At 52.9% G+C, this 25630-nt stretch overlaps 1 protein-coding gene across 3 annotated transcripts in view; it reads left to right on the forward strand.

Moving 5' to 3' along the window:
- TRIM46 (tripartite motif containing 46) overlaps positions 1 to 11000 on the forward strand; it is a 35983-nt gene extending 24983 nt beyond the window's left edge. For all 3 annotated transcript variants that reach the window (XM_040334725.1, XM_040334726.1, XM_040334727.1), the window contains exon 10: positions 10171 to 11000. In XM_040334725.1, coding sequence (XP_040190659.1) covers positions 10171 to 10549 — 379 coding nt within the window. In that variant the 3' untranslated portion in view covers positions 10550 to 11000. The remainder of the gene's footprint in view (positions 1 to 10170) is intronic.
- Positions 11001 to 25630: the final 14630 nt, after the last annotated feature.

Below are 25630 nucleotides of genomic sequence, written 5' to 3' on the forward strand. Positions count from 1 at the left end.
CCTATGTGGGGGGATTCCACCACCGCCCTCCTATGTGGGGGGATTCCACCGCCGCCCTCCTATGTGGGGGGATTCCACCGCCGCCCTCCTATGTGGGGGGATTCCACCGCCACCCTCCTGTGTGGGGGGATTCCACCGCCACCCTCCTGTGTGGGGGGATTCCACTGCCGCCCTCCTATGTGGGGGGATTCCACCACCGCCCTCCTATGTGGGGGGATTCCACCACCGCCCTCCTATGTGGGGAGATTCCACCACCGCCCTCCTATGTGGGGGGATTCCACCACCACCCTCCTATGTGGGGGGATTCCACCACCGCCCTCCTATGTGGGGGGATTCCACCACCCTTCTATGTGGGGGGATTCCACCACCGCCCTCCTATGTGGGGGGATTCCACCGCCGCCCTCCTATGTGGGGGGATTCCACCGCCGCCCTCCTATGTGGGGGGATTCCACCACCGCCCTCCTATGTGGGGGGATTCCACCGCCGCCCTCCTATGTGGGGGGATTCCACCGCCGCCCTCCTATGTGGGGGGATTCCACCGCCACCCTCCTGTGTGGGGGGATTCCACCGCCACCCTCCTGTGTGGGGGGATTCCACTGCCGCCCTCCTATGTGGGGGGATTCCACCACCGCCCTCCTATGTGGGGGGATTCCACCACCGCCCTCCTATGTGGGGAGATTCCACCACCGCCCTCCTATGTGGGGGGATTCCACCACCACCCTCCTATGTGGGGGGATTCCACCACCGCCCTCCTATGTGGGGGGATTCCACCACCCTTCTATGTGGGGGATTCCACCACCGCCCTCCTATGTGGGGGGATTCCACCGCCGCCCTCCTATGTGGGGGGATTCCACCGCCGCCCTCCTATGTGGGGGGATTCCACCGCCGCCCTCCTATGTGGGGGGATTCCACCGCCTTCCCACCTCAGCTGCACAACATTCCTCCTTTTAAACAGGGAGGAAGACAACCCATTCCCATGTTCATTCCCTGCTAGTTCCCCCTTCCCAGATCCTGCAGCAGCAACACCAGCATAGGATTTCCTTCCACCCCCAGTATTCACAGTCCTGTCCTTAGACACAGTCACACCTGCCGGCAAAGCGTCTGATTCAGCTGGGATTGTATTAGCAGAGTCAGGACCCACCCCCTCCCCCCGCTCTGTACACACAGCTCCAGTCCTGTCCAATGCAGACTTCTGCAGAGTTGTGGCACTACTGCACCCAGCATCTCCTCCATCATTCGCAGGTACAGCCGCTGTGCCTGGTCCAGGCAAAGTCACTGTATTGTCCATGGACCTTTCTGCAGACTGGCAGTTTTTATCAGGTGTACGCTGTACATTGTCTATGGGCTGACTGCCTGCAGCACTACAACCCTCAGCAAGCTTATTGTCAATAATAAAGTTCCCACCACCATCCTGCACACACACTGTACCTGCTTGCTGGGTTGTCACCTGTGCGACTTTATGGCTGGGATCAGAGCTTCCCTCAGCTGCTGCAGACTCCATGGTGGATCTTGCTCTCTCCACAGGATTGGAAACGGCGTCCATCTTGACATCACCATCCGGGGAAACCGCACCTGGAGGGGATTCCAGCTTGGCTATGAAATCCAGCATGGCAGGACCTTCACCCTCCTGAGACATTCCACATTGCTGGGGTGTGAAGGGGGCAGAGGGCTCAGCGGATGTCTGAGGTGTTGAACTGATGGGCTCATCCTCCGGGCCCACCTTCTCACTCACCGCCGACCCTGCCTGTACCTGCATCTCCTCGCTGGCTTCCCCATCCTCCATGCATGAAGCGGCTCCTCTTCTCATGCGATTAAATCGCTCCTCATTCCTATATTTTTCTTTAAATATTCCGCTGTTCTCCTTCAGAGAGCTCACCAGTTCTTTCTGCTTCCTTACAGCTTGTTCCAGGTCCTTCAGCTCAGGCCTCAGAGCCGGTCTTTTCTTACTGTATACTTTAGCACAGATCTGTTTTTTCTTCCTGAACTCAGCCATCAAGACCATCAATTTCTCCTCCTCCTTCTCAATCCGCTTCAACTTACTGACAGTCCTCTGTCTGAAGGCTGACAGGGACTCATCTTTCCTTTGGGTAGGCCCAGAATCTTCCACAGGCCTATCCAGGGGGGCCCCGCCCGGCTCTTCCCCAGGATCCAGCATCCCTCCTGGGGGAAGAGAAGCCACTCTAGCCCCTGGTCTCTGGAGCACAGGAGCAAAGGAACCAGCAACCACACCCTTCACTGACAAGGAGTGGAATGGCAGTTTCCCACCATCCCTGTGCTGAGTTCCTGGGTCTGTACACCCGCTGTGCCCATTATGAGGGGTTCCCACCATCCCTGTGCTGAGTTCCCGGGTCTGTACACCCGCTGTGCCCCATTATGAGAGGTTCCCACCATTCCTGTGCTGAGTTCCCGGGTCTGTACCCCCCGCTGTGCCCATTATGAGAGGTTCCCACCATCCCTGTGCTGAGTTCCCGGGTCTGTACACCCGCTGTGCCCATTATGAGGGGTTAATTTTGTTTATTGAAAAAATCTTACAAACAACAACTTATATCCAATAAAACCATAATAAATAAAACATATTTACAAAACAATTGAATATGACTATACAAAACAGAAACAAACACAAGAACATAATAAACGGTGCAAACCAAATTGCGCACAACATAATCCCTACGGGAGAGCCAGACTAAAGAGCATCACCGTGCATGTCACCTTTTATATAAAGTGACTGGGAACTGCCATTAAGGTGGCTGAGGCTGTTTCCCAGCCTGGCTCCTCCCTCTCCCTGGAGAACCAGCGCGCTTCGTTGCACCCTGGCACTCTTCATCCATAGAGGATGCAGAACTGAACGAGTCCCATTCATAGTCATCCTCAGACAGTACCGTAAATGTATTCGCCAAAGGCAAAACCTCAGGACTTAAGGTAACTGTACCTCCTTTTTTCCCCTTCTTTTTGCCTCTCCTCCTTTTATCCTCCAACCACTCCATATCATCCTTGGACAACCCGGAGTCAGCAGCCTCCCCACACCCTTCACCCCCCTCCCCCCCCATACTCCCTTCCCTTATCTACCCCCAGGCCAGCCTCTTCACCATCCTCCCCACTCCTCTGCACCCCACGATCCTTAACAGGAACCCTGCAGCATCGAGGGAGGGGGACTGGCACCGCACCTGATGCACCAGCACCTCTTGCTGCCTCTGCAATTTTAGAAGACACAGAAGGATTGGACACATTCTCTGCAACTGACACCTTACCTACAGACTGGGAAGACACTGACACATTGGGAATTGGCACAGTCTGGGGCACCACGGACACATTGGGAATTGGCACAGTCTGGGGCACCACGGACACATTGGGAATTGACACATTGGGAATTGGCACAGTCTGGGGCACCACGGACACATTGGGAATTGGCACAGTCTGGGGCACCACGGACACATTGGGAATTGGCACAGTCTGGGGCACCACGGACACATTGGGAATTGGCACAGTCTGGGGCACCACGGACACATTGGGAATTGGCACAGTCTGGGGCACCACGGACACATTGGGAATTGGCACAGTCTGGGGCACCACGGACACATTGGGAATTGGCACAAACTGGGGCACCACGGACACATTGGGAATTGGCACAGCCTGGGGCACCACGGACACATTGGGAATTGGCACAGTCTGGGGCACCACGGACACATTGGGAATTGGCACAGACTGGGGCACCACGGACACATTGGGAATTGGCACAGACTGGGAAGACACTGACACATTGGGAATTGGCACAGTCTGGGGCACCACGGACACATTGGGAATTGGCACAGTCTGGGGCACCACGGACACATTGGGAATTGGCACAGTCTGGGGCACCACGGACACATTGGGAATTGGCACAGTCTGGGGCACCACGGACACATTGGGAATTGGCACAGTCTGGGGCACCACGGACACATTGGGAATTGGCACAGACTCAGATGGACTCACAGGCCCTCCAGCTGTTGAGCTCTGAGCATCCTCCATGTCCAGGCGGAAGAACTCCCTCATGAGCTCAGGCTTATTGTGCATTGCCTCAGGACACTGGCTATAAGGATGCCCCACCGCATTGCACAGATTGCACCTTATGAGGTTACAATCCTTAGCCAGATGTCCTATACCCTGGCACAGAGAGCACTTCATCACTGGACAGGAGGATGCAAGGTGACTCTTGTCTCCACATTTATTGCAGAGCTTTGGCTGGCCTGGATAGAAGATGGTCAGCCTGTCCCTCCCCAGGAAAGCTGAGGATGGCAGATGCTGGACGACATTATCAATGACTTTTAGTTTCAACTGAGCAGACCATCCCCCCGTCCATATTCCCCGATCATCCAGAATCTTCTTTAGGGGGCCCAGGACGTCTCCATACCTCCTCAGCCATATACATAGATCCCCCGGTGGTATGGACTCATTGCGGACCAGAATCGTGACCACTTTAATGAGTGGCTGGCGGGAGACAAGTTTGGGCATGAGCCCCTTCCAGTCCGGCAGGCCCCTACACACGTGTTCATATTTCTCCCAAAAAATGTCCAAAGACTCCGGGCGGAGAAAGGACAAATCATACTCATAGGAGCCTGCCGGACTGATCAGGGCGAAGATATCTGCGGGCGTGAACCCCATCTGTAGAATCTTATCCACCACCGCCCTCCTATGTGGGGGGATTCCACCGCCGCCCTCCTATGTGGGGGGATTCCACCGCCGCCCTCCTATGTGGGGGGATTCCACCACCGCCCTCCTGTGTGGGGGGATTCCACCACCGCCCTCCTGTGTGGGGGGATTCCACCACCGCCCTCCTGTGTGGGGGGATTCCACCACCGCCCTCCTATGTGGGGGGATTCCACCGCCGCCTTCCTATGTGGGGGGATTCCACCGCCGCCCTCCTATGTGGGGGGATTCCACCACCGCCCTCCTATGTGGGGGGATTCCACCGCCGCCCTCCTATGTGGGGGATTCCACCACCGCCCTCCTATGTGGGGGATTCCACCACCGCCCTCCTATGTGGGGGGATTCCACCACCGCCCTCCTATGTGGGTGGATTCCACCGCCTTCCTATGTGGGGGGGATTCCACCACCGCCCTCCTATGTGGGGGGATTCCACCACCGCCCTCCTATGTGGGGGGATTCCACCGCCGCCCTCCTGTGTGGGGGGATTCCACCACCGCCCTCCTATGTGGGGGGATTCCACCGCCGCCCTCCTATGTGGGGGGATTCCACCGCCCTCCTATGTGGGGGGATTCCACCGCCGCCCTCCTATGTGGGGGGATTCCACCACCGCCCTCCTATGTGGGGGGATTCCACCGCCGTCCTCCTATGTGGGGGGATTCCACCACCGCCCTCCTATGTGGGGGGATTCCACCGCCTTCCCACCTCAGCTGCACAACATTCCTCCTTTTAAACAGGGAGGAAGACAACCCATTCCCATGCTCCTTCCCTGCTTGTTCCCCCTTCCCAGATCCTGCAGCAGCAACACCAGCATACGATTTCCTTCCACCCCCAGTATTCACAGTCCTGTCCTTAGACACAGTCACACCTGCCGGCAAAGCGTCTGATTCAGCTGGGATTGTATTAGCAGAGTCAGGACCCACCCCCTCCCCCCGCTCTGTACACACAGCTCCAGTCCCGTCCAATGCAGACTTCTGCAGAGTTGTGGCACCACTGCACCCAGCATCTCCTCCATTATTCACAGGTACAGCCGCTGTGCCTGGTCCAGGCAAAGTCACTGTATTGTCCATGGACCTCTCCGCAGACTGGCAGTTATCAGGTGTACGCTGTACATTGTCTATGGGCTGACTGCCAGCAGCACTACAACTCTCAGCAAGCTTATTGTCAATAATAAAGTTCCCACCACCATCCTGCACACACACTGTACCTGCTTGCTGGGTTGTCACCTGTGCGATTTTATGGCTGGGATCAGAGCTTCCCTCAGCTGCTGCAGACTCCATGGTGGATCTTGCTCTCTCCACAGGACTAAAAACGGCGTCCATCTTGACATCACCATCCGGGGAAGCCGCACCTGGAGGGGATTCCAACTTGGTTATGAAATCCAGCATGGCAGGACCTTCACCCTCCTGAGACATTCCACATTGCTGGGGTGTGAAGGGGGCAGAGGGCTCAGCGGATGTCAGAGGTGCCTGCACCTGCATCTCCTCGCTGGCTTCCCCATCCTCCATGCATGAAGCGGCTCCTCTTCTCATGCGATTAAATCGCTCCTCATTCTTATATATTTTTTTAAATATTCCGCTCTTCTCCTTCAGAGAATACAGCAAATCCTTCTGTTTCCTCACAGCTTGTTCCAGGTCCTTCAGCTCAGGCCTCAGAGCCGGTCTTTTCTTACTGTATACTTTAGCACAGATCTGTTTTTTCTTTCTGAACTCGGCCATCAAAACCATCAATTTCTCCTCCTCCTTCTCAATCCGCTTCAACTTACTGACAGTCCTCTGTCTGAAGGCTGACAGGGACTCATCTTTCCTTTGGGTAGGCCCAGAATCTTCCACAGGCCTATCCAGGGGGGCCCCGCCCGGCTCTTCCCCAGGATCCAGCATCTCTCCTGGGGCAGAGAAGCCACTCTAGCCCCTGGTCTCTGGAGCACAGGAGCAAAGGAACCAGCAACCACACCCTTCACTGACAAGGAGTGGAATGGCAGTTTCCCACCATCCCTGTGCTGAGTTCCCGGGTCTGTACACCCGCTGTGCCCCATTATGAGGAGTTCCCACCATCCCTGTGCTGAGTTCCCGGGTCTGTACACCCGCTGTTCCCATTATGAGGGGTTCCCACCATCCCTGTGCTGAGTTCCCGGGTCTGTACACCTGCTGTGCCCCATTATGAGGAGTTCCCACCATCCCTGTGCTGAGTTCCCGGGTCTGTACACCCGCTGTTCCCATTATGAGGGGTTCCCACCATCCCTGTGCTGAGTTCCCGGGTCTGTACACCCGCTGTGCCCCATTATGAGGAGTTCCCACCATCCCTGTGCTGAGTTCCCGGGTCTGTACACCCGCTGTTCCCATTATGAGGGGTTCCCACCACCCCTGTGCTGAGGAGGAGCTGAAACTTCGAGTCGCCAAGAAACCTTCAGGATTTAGAGAAGATCTGTAAAGAAGAGAAAATCCCTCCTGAGATGTGTGGAGACCTGATCACCAACTACAAGAAACGTCTGACCTCTGTGCTTCCCAACAAGGAACCTCCCCCAACTACCAAGGAACCTCCCCCAACTACCAAGGAACCTCCCCCAACTACCAAGGAACCTCCCCCAACTACCAAGGAACCTCCCCCAACTACTAAGGAACCTCCCCCAACTACTAAGGAACCTCCCCCAACTACCAAGGAACCTCCCCCAACTACCAAGGAACCTCCCGCAACTACCAAGGAACCTCCCCCAACTACTAAGGAACCTCCCCCAACTACAAGAAACGTCTGACCTCTGTGCTTCCCAACAAGGAACCTCCCCCAACTACTAAGGGACCTCCCCCAACTACAAGAAACGTCTGACCTCTGTGCTTCCCAACAAGGAACCTCCCCCAACTACTAAGGAACCTCCCCCAACTACCAAGGAACCTCCCCCAACTACCAAGGAACCTCCCCCAACTACCAAGGAACCTCCCCCAACTACCAAGGAACCTCCCCCAACTACCAAGGAACCTCCCCCAACTACTAAGGAACCTCCCCCAACTACCAAGGAACCTCCCCCAACTACCAAGGAACCTCCCCCAACTACTAAGGAACCTCCCCCAACTACAAGAAACGTCTGACCTCTGTGCTTCCCAACAAGGAACCTCCCCCAACTACTAAGGGACCTCCCCCAACTACAAGAAACGTCTGACCTCTGTGCTTCCCAACAAGGAACCTCCCCCAACTACTAAGGAACCTCCCGCAACTACCAAGGAACCTCCCCCAACTACTAAGGAACCTCCCCCAACTACAAGAAACGTCTGACCTCTGTGCTTCCCAACAAGGAACCTCCCCCAACTACTAAGGGACCTCCCCCAACTACAAGAAACGTCTGACCTCTGTGCTTCCCAACAAGGAACCTCCCCCAACTACTAAGGAACCTCCCCCAACTACCAAGGAACCTCCCCCAACTACCAAGGAACCTCCCCCAACTACAAGAAACGTCTGACCTCTGTGCTTCCCAACAAGGAACCTCCCCCAACTACTAAGGAACCTCCCCCAACTAATAAGGAACCTCCCCTGACCACTAAGGAACCTCCCCTGACCACTAAGGAACCTCCTCCAACTACTAAGGAACCTCCTCCAACTACTAAGGAACCCCCCCAACTACTAAGGAACCTCCCCCAACTACTAAGGAACCTCCCCCAACTACCAAGGAACCTCCCCCAACTACTGAGGGACCTCTCCCCCAACTACTAAGGGACCTCCCCCAACTACTGAGGGACCTCCCCCAACTACTAAGGGACCTCCCCCAACTACTAAGGAACCCCCCCAACTACTAAGGGACCTCCCCCAACTACTAAGGAACCCCCCCCCCCCAACTACTAAGGAACCCCCCCCCCCCAACTACTAAGGAACCTCCCCCAACTACTAAGGAACCCCCCCCAACTACTAAGGGGGGTCAAATACTTATTTCCCTCACTGTATGTGATATATTGATCAGTATAAATTCTATATTAATTGTTATAGATGATATATACTGATAGGTAAAGAAAATGTGGGCCGGATTCAGCAATGATTTACGCGGCATAAACTCAAAGCTGCGCCGGCGTATCTTCTTTCTGTATTCAGAAAGCAAGATACGCCGAAATTAGGCTAAGATCCGACTGGCGTAAGTCTCTTACACCGTCGTATCTTAGTTGCATATTTACGCTGGCCGCTAGGTGGCGCTTCCATCTATTTCGGCGTAGAATATGCAAATTACCTAGTTACGCCGATTCACAAACATACGCGCGCCCAGCGGAATTTTTTTACGTTGTTTGCGTAAGGCTTTTCCGGCGTAAGGTTGCTCCTGCTTCTATGAGGCGCACGCAATGTTAAGTATGGACGTCATTCCCGCGGCGAATTTTGAATTTTTTACGTCGTTTGCGTAAGTCGTTCGCGAATAGGGCTGGACGTCATTTATGTTCACGTCAAAAGCAATGACGATTTGCGGCGGAATTTCGAGCATGCGCACTGGGATACTTTCACGAACGGCGCTGTTCGTAAAAAACGTAAAATACGCGGGGTCAACAATAATTTAAATAAAACACGCCCACATCATCCCCATTTGAATTAGGCGGGCTTACGCCGACACACATACCTTACGCCGCCTTAACCTAGGGCGCAAGTTCTTTATGAATACGGAACTTGCGCCCTAATTTACGGCGGCGTATCGGAGATACGTTACGCCCGCACTAAATTACGCAGGGCTACCTGAATCTAGCCCTATATTTATAGGTATTGATGATATATTGATTACTAGTATAGATGATATTGATAGGTATACATGCATTATATATTGATAGGTAAAGATCATATATTGATTAGTATTGATGGATAGGTAAGGGTTATATGTTGACTTGTAAAGATGATATATTGATTAGTATAGATTATATATTGCTAGGTATAGATTATATTGATAGGTAAAGATCATATATTGATTAGTATAGATGATATTGATTGGTATAGAAGATATATTGCTAGATAAAGATGATATATTGATTAGTATAGATGATCTAATTGTATAGATGATATATTGATCAGGTTAATTATATATTGATTAATAAAGATGATATATTGATAGGTAAAGATAATATATTGATCATGTTCATTATATATTGATTAGTATAGATGATCTAATTGTATAGATGATATATTGATCAGGTAAATTATATATTGATTGATATAGATGATATATTGATCAGGTAAATTATATATTGATTGATATAGATGATATATTGATAGGTAAAGATGATATATTGATCAGGTTCATTATATATTGATTGGTATAGATCAGTGATGGAGAACCAGATGTTTTGGAACTACATTTCCCATGATGCTCATCCCCTCTGCAGTGTAGTGGAGCATCATGGGAAATATAGTTCCAAAACGCAGAGGTTCCCCATCACTGGTATCGATGATATATTGATAGGTAATAATAATCTATTGATCGTTGTGTCATGGGTCACAAGATGATTGAATATTATCTCCTCCTCTCTCCGGCAGCCGCTATGACCCGGACAGCGGACACGACTCGGGAGCAGAAGACGCCGCAGTGGACGTGTCTCCATCCTTCTGCTTCCTGACGATCGGCATGGGCAAGATTCTGCAGCCGCACGGCTCTCCGCCCACCTCCCGGGACCCCACCGGATGTACCACGCCCCTCCCCCCACGCCTGGGCGTCTGCCTCGACTACGAGAAGGGTCGCGTGGGCTTCTTCGACGCCGTGTCCCACCGCGCCCTGTGGGAGGGCAGCGTGGACTGTTCGGGCCCCGTGTGCCCGGCGTTCTGCTTCATCGGCGGCGGGGCCCTCCAGCTGCAGGAACTGGTCACCATCAAACACGAGCGCAAGGTGACGATAAGCGGCTTCAGCAAAGCGGAGTGACCCCCCGTAGACGAGCACAGAGGGAGAGGCCGAGTCACTGAGTGCCCTCTGGGGGGGGCAAACCCCGCAGCCCTTTGTGCCCATCCAACCTAGCACAAGACGCGGCCGCCAGGGGGCGCCCGACCGCCAACACCCACCAGGGGTTCAAGATCGGAACGAAGCCAAGACAGGTGGACTAGGAAGGGTTCGATGTGCCACACAATGCATCATGGGAACGCGCGCATTCCCCGTCTTCGTCTGACCCCCTCAATCTGGGCTGGACCCACTGTGACCCCCCGACCCCCAGTAACAGGGTTACACCCCTCCCCCAGTCCCAGCGCAGTCCTTCATCGCCAATGATTTTTACGCACTTTTTAGTTGAGAGAAAACTTTTTGTAGGGAACGTCTTCCCTTTTCTATGTGTATGTGACCTGCACAGGATGAACATGACACACGCATGCGCACACACTCACACACACACACGCATGCAGACCGCGAGCCCCGCCCCCCTCGGCCGCTCCTCAGCGCTATGCATGTTCCCGTGTACAGAGGGAATAGCCAATCACGCATCTCTGCCTTCATCCTTCACTCCGCCCTCTCAATCCACCGACGAGAGGAGCACGCTGACATCGTCTGAGGGTACGAGAGAGGGCAGAGATCCTCGGGGGCGGGGCTCCCTGACATTCATCACCACTTATACACACACACAAGTAATAGGTAGTACATGTGTGTAGTAGACGGACAGACGATAATAAAGAGGAATGTGGAAGATCTGCACCTGATTGGTTGTTGTTGTTTTTATTTGTCTGGAGGTAGGAGGGGCTTCCTCATCCCAGAGATCCTCTGTTTATTGGGGGGGGGGGAAGAAAAATTATTATTTATCCTCATTACAGGGGAAAATACTGGAAAAAATATGAAGTTTCCCCCCTTACATAGAAATGAAGGGTCTGTAATTTCTCTCATAGAGACAGAAGATCAACCAAAACTCCAGAGAGATCACATGATACAAATGTTATACATGGAGGAGAATAAGTATAAGTATTTGGGGGAGGTTCCTTAGTATTTGGGGGAGGTTCTTTAGTAGTTGGGGGAGGTTCCTTAGTACCAAGGAACCTCCCCCAACTACCAAGGAACCTCCCCCAACTACTAAGGAACCTCCCCAACTACCAAGGAACCTCCCCCAACTACCAAGGAACCTCCCCAACTACCAAGGAACCTCCCCCAACTACCAAGGAACCTCCCCCAACTACCAAGGAACCTCCCCAACTACCAAGGAACCTCCCCCAACTACTAAGGAACCTCCCCAACTACCAAGGAACCTCCCCCAACTACCAAGGAACCTCCCCCAACTAAGGAACCTCCCCCAACTACTAAGGAACCTCCCCCAACTACTAAGGAAACTCCCCCAACTACCAAGGAACCTCCCCAACTACCAATGTACCTCCCCCAACTACCAATGTACCTCCCCCAACTACCAAGGTACCTCCCCCAACTACCAAGGAACCTCCCCCAACTACTAAGGAACCTCCCCAACTACCAAGGAACCTCCCCCAACTACCAAGGAACCTCCCCCAACTAAGGAACCTCCCCCAACTACTAAGGAACCTCCCCCTACTACTAAGGAAACTCCCCCAACTACCAAGGAACCTCCCCAACTACCAATGTACCTCCCCCAACTACCAATGTACCTCCCCCAACTACCAAGGTACCTCCCCCAACTACCAAGGAACCTCCCCCAACTACTAAGGAACCTCCCCAACTACCAAGGAACCTCCCCCAACTACCAAGGAACCTCCCCCAACTAAGGAACCTCCCCCAACTACTAAGGAACCTCCCCCTACTACTAAGGAAACTCCCCCAACTACCAAGGAACCTCCCCAACTACCAATGTACCTCCCCCAACTACCAATGTACCTCCCCCAACTACCAAGGTACCTCCCCCAACTACCAAGGAACCTCCCCCAACTACTAAGGAACCTCCCCAACTACCAAGGAACCTCCCCCAACTACTAAGGAACCTCCCCCAACTACTAAGGGGGTCAAATACTTATTTTCCTCCATGTATAACATTTGTATCATGTGATCTCTCTGGAGTTTTGGTTGATATTCTGTCTCTATCATATAAAATACACCTATGAGAGAAATGATAGACCCTTCATTTCTATGTAACAATCTGCAGGGGAGACGATCGGTGAATAAACGGAATGCTGGGACACGAAAATCTATTCCCGGCTCTGTCCACCAGAGGGCAGCAAATACTAAATAATGAATCCTGGTGTCATGGCTGAGCTCTCAGCGCCTTCCAAATCATGGAGCAAGCATGCGGCCAGTGAAGTCACAACTCCTAATCCTTCTTCCTTCACTGTACAGTCTGATCACTGGGGGAGGGGAGACTGAGGAAATGCCCAGGCCTAGCCACAGTCACCGCCTGCAGCTCAAGAATGGCTTTTTTATGATAAATGTTTCTGATTATTGATCGGGTTTCTGTGTATTGGGAGACGTGAGAAGTCACTGACCCCTCCCCTCCTCCATCCACCAATCCAGAGACCAGGATTTCCAGCCTGACAGAGTTTACATTGTAACTTTTATTGATTGTTTCCTGTTTGATCGGCGTGACTCCTCCTCCTATGATGTCATCGATTTACCTTTATACCTCCCCGACCGCGCCAAAGACCGGTGAGTCACGATCCCTGACCCCAGGAGCTTACACTCTAATGAGACCCTGACCCCAGGAGCTTACACTCTAATGACACCCTGACCCCAGGAGCTTACACTCTAATGAGACCCTGACCCCAGGAGCTTACAGTCTAATGACACCCTGACCCCAGGAGCTTACACTCTAATGACACCCTGACCCCAGGAGCTTACACTCTAATGAGACCCTGACCCCAGGAGCTTACACTCTAATGAGACCCTGACCCCAGGAGCTTACACTCTAATGACACCCTGACCCCAGGAGCTTACAGTCTAATGAGACCCTGACCCCAGGAGCTTACACTCTAATGAGACCCTGACCCCAGGAGCTTACACTCTAATGAGACCCTGACCCCAGGAGCTTACACTCTAATGACACCCTGACCCCAGGAGCTTACACTCTAATGAGACCCTGACCCCAGGAGCTTACACTCTAATGACACCCTGACCCCAGGAGCTTACACTCTAATGACACCCTGACCCCAGGAGCTTACAGTCTAATGACACCCTGACCCCAGGAGCTTACACTCTAATGACACCCTGACCCCAGGAGCTTACAGTCTAATGACACCCTGACCCCAGGAGCTTACACTCTAATGACACCCTGACCCCAGGAGCTTACAGTCTAATGACACCCTGACCCCAGGAGCTTACAGTCTAATGACACCCTGACCCCAGGAGCTTACAGTCTAATGACACCCTGACCCCAGGAGCTTACACTCTAATGACACCCTGACCCCAGGAGCTTACACTCTAATGACACCCTGACCCCAGGAGCTTACACTCTAATGACACCCTGACCCCAGGAGCTTACACTCTAATGACACCCTGACCCCAGGAGCTTACAGTCTAATGAGACCCTGACCCCAGGAGCTTACACTCTAATGAGACCCTGACCCCAGGAGCTTACAGTCTAATGACACCCTGACCCCAGGAGCTTACAGTCTAATGAGACCCTGACCCCAGGAGCTTACAGTCTAATGAGACCCTGACCCCAGGAGCTTACAGTCTAATGAGACCCTGACCCCAGGAGCTTACAGTCTAATGAGACCCTGACCCCAGGAGCTTACAGTCTTATGAGACCCTGACCCCAGGAGCTTACACTCTAATGACACCCTGACCCCAGGAGCTTACAGTCTAATGAGACCCTGACCCCAGGAGCTTACAGTCTAATGAGACCCTGACCCCAGGAGCTTACAGTCTAATGACACCCTGACCCCAGGAGCTTACAGTCTAATGACACCCTGACCCCAGGAGCTTACACTCTAATGAGACCCTGACCCCAGGAGCTTACACTCTAATGACACCCTGACCCCAGGAGCTTACAGTCTAATGACACCCTGACCCCAGGAGCTTACACTCTAATGACACCCTGACCCCAGGAGCTTACAGTCTAATGACACCCTGACCCCAGGAGCTTACAGTCTAATGAGACCCTGACCCCAGGAGCTTACAGTCTAATGACACCCTGACCCCAGGAGCTTACACTCTAATGAGACCCTGACCCCAGGAGCTTACACTCTAATGAGACCCTGACCCCAGGAGCTTACACTCTAATGACACCCTGACCCCAGGAGCTTACACTCTAATGAGACCCTGACCCCAGGAGCTTACAGTCTAATGAGACCCTGACCCCAGGAGCTTACACTCTAATGACACCCTGACCCCAGGAGCTTACAGTCTAATGAGACCCTGACCCCAGGAGCTTACAGTCTAATGAGACCCTGACCCCAAGAGCTTACAGTCTAATGACACCCTGACCCCAGGAGCTTACACTCTAATGACACCCTGACCCCAGGAGCTTACAGTCTAATGACACCCTGACCCCAGAAGCTTACACTCTAATGACACCCTGACCCCAGGAGCTTACAGTCTAATGACACCCTGACCCCAGGAGCTTACAGTCTAATGAGACCCTGACCCCAGGAGCTTACAGTCTAATGAGACCCTGACCCCAGGAGCTTACAGTCTAATGAGACCCTGACCCCAGGAGCTTACAGTCTAATGACACCCTGACCCCAGGAGCTTACACTCTAATGAGACCCTGACCCCAGGAGCTTACACTCTAATGAGACCCTGACCCCAGGAGCTTACATTCTAATGACACCCTGACCCCAGGAGCTTACTGTGTAATGAGACCCTGACCCCAGGAGCTTACACTCTAATGACACCCTGACCCCAGGAGCTTACACTCTAATGAGACCCTGACCCCAGGAGCTTACACTCTAATGAGACCCTGACCCCAGGAGCTTACACTCTAATGAGACCCTGACCCCAGGAGCTTACAGTCTAATGACACCCTGACCCCAGGAGCTTACAGTCTAATGAGACCCTGACCCCAGGAGCTTACACTCTAATGACACCCTGACCCCAGGAGCTTACACTCTAATGAGACCCTGACCCCAGGAGCTTACACTCTAATGTGACCCTGACCCCAGGAGCTTACACTCTAATGACACCCTGACCCCAGGAGCTTACACTCTAATGACACCCTGACCCCAGGAGCTTACAGTCTAATGACACCCTGACCCCAGGAGCTTACACTCTAATGAGACCCTGACCCCAGGAGCTTACACTCTAATGACACCCTGACCCCAGGAGCTTACACTCTAATGACACCCTGACCCCAGGAGCTTACACTCTAATGACACCCTGACCCCAGGAGCTTACAGTCTAATGACACCCTGACCCCAGGAGCTTACAGTCTAATGAGACCCTGACCCCAGGAGCTTACAGTCTAATGACACCCTGACCCCAGGAGCTTACACTCTTATGAGACCCTGACCCCAGGAGCTTACACTCTAATGACACCCTGACCCCAGGAGCTTACAGTCTAATGACACCCTGACCCCAGGAGCTTACAGTCTAATGAGACCCTGACCCCAGGAGCTTACAGTCTAATGAGACCCTGACCCCAGGAGCTTACAGTCTAATGACACCCTGACCCCAGGAGCTTACAGTCTAATGACACCCTGACCCCAGGAGCTTACAGTCTAATGAGACCCTGACCCCAGGAGCTTACAGTCTAATGACACCCTGACCCCAGGAGCTTACAGTCTAATGAGACCCTGACCCCAGGAGCTTACAGTCTAATGACACCCTGACCCCAGGAGCTTACACTCTAATGAGACCCTGACCCCAGGAGCTTACACTCTAATGACACCCTGACCCCAGGAGCTTACACTCTAATGACACCCTGACCCCAGGAGCTTACAGTCTAATGACACCCTGACCCCAGGAGCTTACAGTCTAATGAGACCCTGACCCCAGGAGCTTACAGTCTAATGAGACCCTGACCCCAGGAGCTTACACTCTAATGAGACCCTGACCCCAGGAGCTTACAGTCTAATGAGACCCTGACCCCAGGAGCTTACACTCTAATGAGACCCTGACCCCAGGAGCTTACACTCTAATGACACCCTGACCCCAAGAGCTTACAGTCTAATGAGACCCTGACCCCAGGAGCTTACACTCTAATGAGACCCTGACCCCAGGAGCTTACAGTCTTATGACACCCTGACCCCAGGAGCTTACAGTCTAATGAGACCCTGACCCCTGGAGCTTACAGTCTAATGAGACCCTGACCCCAGGAGCTTACAGTCTAATGACACCCTGACCCCAGGAGCTTACACTCTAATGAGACCCTGACCCCAGGAGCTTACACTCTAATGACACCCTGACCCCAGGAGCTTACAGTCTAATGAGACCCTGACCCCAGGAGCTTACACTCTAATGAGACCCTGACCCCAGGAGCTTACACTCTAATGAGACCCTGACCCCAGGAGCTTACATTCTAATGACACCCTGACCCCAGGAGCTTACACTCTAATGAGACCCTGACCCCAGGAGCTTACACTCTAATGACACCCTGACCCCAGGAGCTTACACTCTAATGACACCCTGACCCCAGGAGCTTACAGTCTAATGACACCCTGACCCCAGGAGCTTACACTCTAATGAGACCCTGACCCCAGGAGCTTACACTCTAATGACACCCTGACCCCAGGAGCTTACACTCTAATGACACCCTGACCCCAGGAGCTTACACTCTAATGAGACCCTGACCCCAGGAGCTTACACTCTAATGACACCCTGACCCCAGGAGCTTACAGTCTAATGACACCCTGACCCCAGGAGCTTACACTCTAATGACACCCTGACCCCAGGAGCTTACACTCTAATGACACCCTGACCCCAGGAGCTTACACTCTAATGACACCCTGACCCCAGGAGCTTACACTCTAATGACACCCTGACCCCAGGAGCTTACAGTCTAATGACACCCTGACCCCAGGAGCTTACAGTCTAATGAGACCCTGACCCCAGGAGCTTACAGTCTAATGAGACCCTGACCCCAGGAGCTTACAGTCTAATGAGACCCTGACCCCAGGAGCTTACACTCTAATGTGACCCTGACCCCAGGAGCTTACACTCTAATGACACCCTGACCCCAGGAGCTTACAGTCTAATGACACCCTGACCCCAGGAGCTTACACTCTAATGACACCCTGACCCCAGGAGCTTACACTCTAATGACACCCTGACCCCAGGAGCTTACAGTCTAATGAGACCCTGACCCCAGGAGCTTACAGTCTAATGAGACCCTGACCCCAGGAGCTTACAGTCTAATGACACCCTGACCCCAGGAGCTTACAGTCTAATGACACCCTGACCCCAGGAGCTTACAGTCTAATGAGACCCTGACCCCAGGAGCTTACAGTCTAATGACACCCTGACCCCAGGAGCTTACAGTCTAATGAGACCCTGACCCCAGGAGCTTACAGTCTAATGACACCCTGACCCCAGGAGCTTACACTCTAATGAGACCCTGACCCCAGGAGCTTACACTCTAATGACACCCTGACCCCAGGAGCTTACACTCTAATGACACCCTGACCCCAGGAGCTTACAGTCTAATGACACCCTGACCCCAGGAGCTTACAGTCTAATGAGACCCTGACCCCAGGAGCTTACAGTCTAATGAGACCCTGACCCCAGGAGCTTACACTCTAATGAGACCCTGACCCCAGGAGCTTACAGTCTAATGAGACCCTGACCCCAGGAGCTTACACTCTAATGAGACCCTGACCCCAGGAGCTTACACTCTAATGAGACCCTGACCCCAGGAGCTTACAGTCTAATGACACCCTGACCCCAGGAGCTTACAGTCTAATGAGACCCTGACCCCTGGAGCTTACAGTCTAATGAGACCCTGACCCCAGGAGCTTACAGTCTAATGACACCCTGACCCCAGGAGCTTACACTCTAATGAGACCCTGACCCCAGGAGCTTACATTCTAATGACACCCTGACCCCAGGAGCTTACACTCTAATGACACCCTGACCCCAGGAGCTTACACTCTAATGACACCCTGACCCCAGGAGCTTACAGTCTAATGAGACCCTGACCCCAGGAGCTTACACTCTAATGACACCCTGACCCCAGGAGCTTACACTCTAATGAGACCCTGACCCCAGGAGCTTACACTCTAATGTGACCCTGACCCCAGGAGCTTACACTCTAATGACACCCTGACCCCAGGAGCTTACACTCTAATGACACCCTGACCCCAGGAGCTTACACTCTAATGAGACCCTGACCCCAGGAGCTTACACTCTAATGAGACCCTGACCCCAGGAGCTTACACTCTAATGAGACCCTGACCCCAGGAGCTTACAGTCTAATGACACCCTGACCCCAGGAGCTTACAGTCTAATGAGACCCTGACCCCAGGAGCTTATAGTCTAATGAGACCCTGACCCCAGGAGCTTACAGTCTAATGAGACCCTGACCCCAGGAGCTTACAGTCAAATGACACCCGGACCCCAGGAGCTTACACTCTTATGAGACCCTGACCCCAGGAGCTTACAGTCTAATGACACCCTGACCCCAGGAGCTTACACTCTAATGAGACCCTGACCCCAGGAGCTTACACTCTAATGAGACCCTGACCCCAGGAGCTTACACTCTAATGTGACCCTGACCCCAGGAGCTTACACTCTAATGACACCCTGACCCCAGGAGCTTACACTCTAATGACACCCTGACCCCAGGAGCTTACACTCTAATGACACCCTGACCCCAGGAGCTTACACTCTAATGACACCCTGACCCCAGGAGCTTACAGTCTAATGAGACCCTGACCCCAGGAGCTTACACTCTAATGAGACCCTGACCCCAGAAGAGGTGATGTAATCAAGGCTCCTCCCCTCTATATTTTGCCCCCCTCGGGATTCAGCCCCCCACTCCCCCCTGTGGTCGGGTACTGAACTCCGGCCTGGATTTCCGGAATGGAAATGTCGGCATTTTGCGGGTTAATTGAACGTTTTTATAGTGGAAAGTTTCTCTTTCCTGGCTTGGCCGCCGCCCTTCACACGGCGTGAAATCCGATGACAAATACAGAGAATCGCAGAGACGGGGAATGCAATCTATTAACCCCGCGCTGCCACCGGGCAAGAGACATATACGATGATTCAACAAGGAAAAACTTTACCTAAAACGTACTTAGATTACAAAAACACGCCTGATATGTGAAATCCCGCTCCCGGGTGCGTCCCGCGTCCATGGCGGCGCAGATCTGATAATATACGCCGTGTGACTCCACCAGATGTGACGAGCGATGAAGTACACAACCCGGGGGCACCAGAGGTGCGGGGTCCAAGCACTTACCCGTACTCACCCTGATGGTGGGGATGGGTTTTGCTGCATGTTAGTACCAGGTCGCCGTCCTCAGGATCCCCCACCAGAGGGGCGCAAGCAGGGGGGCCAGCAGAAGATATGGCAGATAGGGTCCAAGAGGAAACGTAGTCCAGGAACAAGCCGAAGGTCGGTAAGGAGTGGTGGAGAGACAAGAGCGAGGAGAGAGCACAATAATCTGACAAACAGGAAGTGCAGGGGCGTGGCTAAAATAGGAAGTTCAGGGGAGGAGCTAGGAGTTCAAGGGTCACCAGAAACAAGGTACAAGGCCAGGTTGTCCAAGGAATCAGAGAAGGTGCTTTCCAGTGGCTCAGCAAGGAGAGCTACGGCCCGAAGCTGCGCGGGTCACGGGTTCAAACCCCGGCCTGGAGATCTTTCCTATCTGGTGATCCTTGTGTCTTTTATATCTGGAGACCTGGGGGTAGATTCAGGTAGCAATTGCTTACTTGCCCCGGCGTTTCGAATGCTCCTGATTCAGGAACCTCGTTACGCCGACTGCAGCCTAAGATATGCGCGGCATAAGGCTCTTATGGTAGGCTGCATTCTTACGCTGGCCGCTAGGTGGCGTTCCCGTAGTGGTCAGCGTAGAGTATGCAAATTGCATACTAACGCCGATTCACAACCCCAACGCGAGCCCTGCGTACGCAGTTTACGTTGTTTGCGTTCGTCGGTTTCTGCGCAAGGCTGCCCATGCTATTAGCAGGGGCAGCCAATGCTAAGTATACCCGTCGTTCCCGCGTTGCGTTTTTGAAAAATTACGTCGTTTGCGTAAGTGAATCGTGAATGGCACTGGACGCCATTCATGTTCACTTTGAAGCAAATTACGTCCTTGCGACGTCATTTACCGCAATGCACGTCGCAAAAGTTTCCCGACGGAGCATTCGCACTACGTTCCACGCCCCCTACGGGATCATTTAAATTATGCGCCCTTACGCCGGGCAGTTTTCCGGAGCGCACACGCAATTTACGGAGCTACTGCTCCGTGAATCAAGCGTAGCGCAGAAAATTTACGGAGGCGCCTCCGTAAGAAATGGGCAAAGCTACCTGAATCTACCCCCTTGTATCCAATGGCGTCACTAGGGGGGGGCAGAGGGGGCCCTGACCCACCCCACCCCCAATATTATGCTGTGCCCAACCTCTGGAGACCTCATATGTTCCTATCTGGAGACCTTCTATCTTTTATATCTGGAGACCTTGTATTCAATGGCGTCACTAGGGGGGGCCAGAGGGGGTCTGTTGACCTTGTAATTTCCTATCTGGAGTCTCCCCCCACTCCCCCCTCCAGTATGATCCCGCCCATCTTCCAGTATGATCCCGCCCATCTTCCAGTATTATCCCACCCACCCGCTAGTGTAATCCAGCCCACCCTCCATTATGATCCCGCCCACCCTCCAGTTTGATCCCGCCCATCTTTCAGTATGATCCCGTCCACTCTCCAGTATGATCCCGCCCACACTCCAGTATGATCCTGCCCATCTTCCAGTATGATCCCACCCACTCACCAGTATGATCCCGCCCACTCACCAGTATGATCCTGCCCATCTTCCAGTATGATCCCACCCACTCACCAGTATGATCCCGCCCACTCACCAGTATGATCCCGCCCACCCACCAGTATGATCCCGCCCACTCACCAGTATGATCCCGCCCACCCACCAGTATGATCCCGCCCACCCTCCAGCATGATCCCACCCATCCTCCAGTATGATCCCTTCCATCTTTCAGCATGATCCCACCCATCCTCCAGTATGATCCCGTCCATCTTTCAGTATGATCCCACCCATCCTCCAGTATGATCCCGTCCATCTTCCAGTATGATCCCACCCATCCTCCAGTATGATCCAGTCCATCTTTCAGTATGATCCCACCCATCCTCCAGTATGATCCCGTCCATCTTCCAGTATGATCCCACCCATCCTCCAGTATGATCCAGTCCATCTTTCAGTATGATCCCACCCATCTTCCAGTATGATCCCACCCATCCTCCAGTATGATCCCACCCATCCTCCAGTATGATCCCGTCCATCTTCCAGTATGATCCCACCCATCCTCCAGTATGATCCCGTCCATCTTCCAGTATGATCCCACCCATCTTCCAGTATGATCCCACCCATCCTCCAGTATGATCCCGTCCATCTTTCAGTATGATCCCACCCATCCTCCAGTATGATCCCGTCCACTCTCCAGTATAATCCCGCCCATCTTCCAGTATGATCCCACCCATCCTCCAGTATGATCCCGTCCATCTTCCAGTATGATCCCACCCATCTTCCAGTATGATCCCACCCATCCTCCAGTATGATCCCGCCCATCTTCCAGTATGATCCCACCCATCCTCCAGTATGATCCCGTCCACTCTCCAGTATAATCCCGCCCATCTTCCAGTATGATCCCACCCATTCTCCAGTATGATCCCGTCCATCTTTCCGTATGATCCCACCCATAATCCAGTATGATCCCGTCCATCTTTCAGTATGATCCCGTCCATCTTTCCGTATGATCCCACCCATAATCCAGTATGATCCCGTCCATCTTTCAGTATGATCCCATCCACTCTCCAGTATGATCCCGTCCATCTTCCAGTATGATCCCGTCCATCCTCCAGTATGATTCCGCCCATCCTCCAGTATGATCCCGTCCATCTTTCAGTATGATCCCACCCATCCTCCAGTATGATCCCACCCATCCTCCAGTATGATCCCACCCATCCTCCAGTATGATCCAGTCCATCTTTCAGTATGATCCCACCCATCCTCCAGTATGATCCCGTCCATCTTCCAGTATGATCCCACCCATCCTCCAGTATGATCCCGTCCATCTTCCAGTATGATCCCGTCCATCTTTCAGTATGATCCCACCCATCCTCCAGTATGATCCCACCCATCCTCCAGTATGATCCCGTCCATCTTCCAGTATGATCCCGTCCATCTTCCAGTATGATCCCGTCCATCTTTCAGTATGATCCCACCCATCCTCCAGTATGATCCCACCCATCCTCCAGTATGATCCCACCCATCCTCCAGTATGATCCCACCCATCCTCCAGTATGATCCAGTCCATCTTTCAGTATGATCCCACCCATCCTCCAGTATGATCCCGTCCATCTTCCAGTATGATCCCACCCATCCTCCAGTATGATCCCGTCCATCTTCCAGTATGATCCCGTCCATCTTTCAGTATGATCCCACCCATCCTCCAGTATGATCCCACCCATCCTCCAGTATGATCCCGTCCATCTTCCAGTATGATCCCGTCCATCTTCCAGTATGATCCCGTCCATCTTTCAGTATGATCCCACCCATCTTCCAGTATGATCCCGTCCATCTTTCAGTATGATCCCACCCATCCTCCAGTATGATCCCACCCATCCTCCAGTATGATTCCGCCCATCCTCCAGTATGATCCCGTCCATCTTTCAGTATGATCCCACCCATCCTCCAGTATGATTCCGCCCATCCTCCAGTATGATCCCGCCCATCTTCCAGTATGATCCCGCCCATCTTCCAGTATGATCCCGTCCATCTTTCAGTATGATCCCACCCATCCTCCAGTATGATCCAGCCCACCCACCAGTATGATCCCACCCATCCTCCAGTATGATCCTGTCCATCTTCCAGTATGATCCCGTCCATCTTCCAGTATGATCCCGTCCATCTTCCAGTATGATCCCGTCCATCTTTCAGTATGATCCCACCCATCTTCCAGTATGATCCCGTCCATCTTTCAGTATGATCCCACCCATCCTCCAGTATGATCCCGTCCATCTTCCAGTATGATCCCACCCATCCTCCAGTATGATCCAGTCCATCTTTCAGTATGATCCCACCCATCCTCCAGTATGATCCCGTCCATCTTCCAGTATGATCCCACCCATCCTCCAGTATGATCCAGTCCATCTTTCAGTATGATCCCACCCATCTTCCAGTATGATCCCACCCATCCTCCAGTATGATCCCACCCATCCTCCAGTATGATCCCGTCCATCTTCCAGTATGATCCCACCCATCCTCCAGTATGATCCCGTCCATCTTCCAGTATGATCCCACCCATCTTCCAGTATGATCCCACCCATCCTCCAGTATGATCCCGTCCATCTTTCAGTATGATCCCACCCATCCTCCAGTATGATCCCGTCCACTCTCCAGTATAATCCCGCCCATCTTCCAGTATGATCCCACCCATCCTCCAGTATGATCCCGTCCATCTTCCAGTATGATCCCACCCATCTTCCAGTATGATCCCACCCATCCTCCAGTATGATCCCGCCCATCTTCCAGTATGATCCCACCCATCCTCCAGTATGATCCCGTCCACTCTCCAGTATAATCCCGCCCATCTTCCAGTATGATCCCACCCATTCTCCAGTATGATCCCGTCCATCTTTCCGTATGATCCCACCCATAATCCAGTATGATCCCGTCCATCTTTCAGTATGATCCCGTCCATCTTTCCGTATGATCCCACCCATAATCCAGTATGATCCCGTCCATCTTTCAGTATGATCCCATCCACTCTCCAGTATGATCCCGTCCATCTTCCAGTATGATCCCGTCCATCCTCCAGTATGATTCCGCCCATCCTCCAGTATGATCCCGTCCATCTTTCAGTATGATCCCACCCATCCTCCAGTATGATCCCACCCATCCTCCAGTATGATCCCACCCATCCTCCAGTATGATCCAGTCCATCTTTCAGTATGATCCCACCCATCCTCCAGTATGATCCCGTCCATCTTCCAGTATGATCCCACCCATCCTCCAGTATGATCCCGTCCATCTTCCAGTATGATCCCGTCCATCTTCCAGTATGATCCCACCCATCCTCCAGTATGATCCCACCCATCCTCCAGTATGATCCCGTCCATCTTCCAGTATGATCCCGTCCATCTTCCAGTATGATCCCGTCCATCTTTCAGTATGATCCCACCCATCCTCCAGTATGATCCCACCCATCCTCCAGTATGATCCCACCCATCCTCCAGTATGATCCCACCCATCCTCCAGTATGATCCCGTCCATCTTCCAGTATGATCCCGTCCATCTTTCAGTATGATCCCACCCATCCTCCAGTATGATCCCACCCATCCTCCAGTATGATCCCGTCCATCTTCCAGTATGATCCCGTCCATCTTCCAGTATGATCCCGTCCATCTTTCAGTATGATCCCACCCATCTTCCAGTATGATCCCGTCCATCTTTCAGTATGATCCCACCCATCCTCCAGTATGATCCCACCCATCCTCCAGTATGATTCCGCCCATCCTCCAGTATGATCCCGTCCATCTTTCAGTATGATCCCACCCATCCTCCAGTATGATTCCGCCCATCCTCCAGTATGATCCCGCCCATCTTCCAGTATGATCCCGCCCATCTTCCAGTATGATCCCGTCCATCTTTCAGTATGATCCCACCCATCCTCCAGTATGATCCAGCCCACCCACCAGTATGATCCCACCCATCCTCCAGTATGATCCTGTCCATCTTCCAGTATGATCCCGTCCATCTTCCAGTATGATCCCGTCCATCTTCCAGTATGATCCCGTCCATCTTTCAGTATGATCCCACCCATCTTCCAGTATGATCCCGTCCATCTTTCAGTATGATCCCGTCCATCCTCCAGTATGATCCCACCCATCCTCCAGTATGATTCCGCCCATCCTCCAGTATGATCCCGTCCATCTTTCAGTATGATCCCACCCATCCTCCAGTATG

This window comes from Rana temporaria, unplaced genomic scaffold (assembly GCF_905171775.1).
Source record: "Rana temporaria unplaced genomic scaffold, aRanTem1.1, whole genome shotgun sequence".
Lineage (NCBI taxonomy): Eukaryota > Metazoa > Chordata > Amphibia > Anura > Ranidae > Rana > Rana temporaria.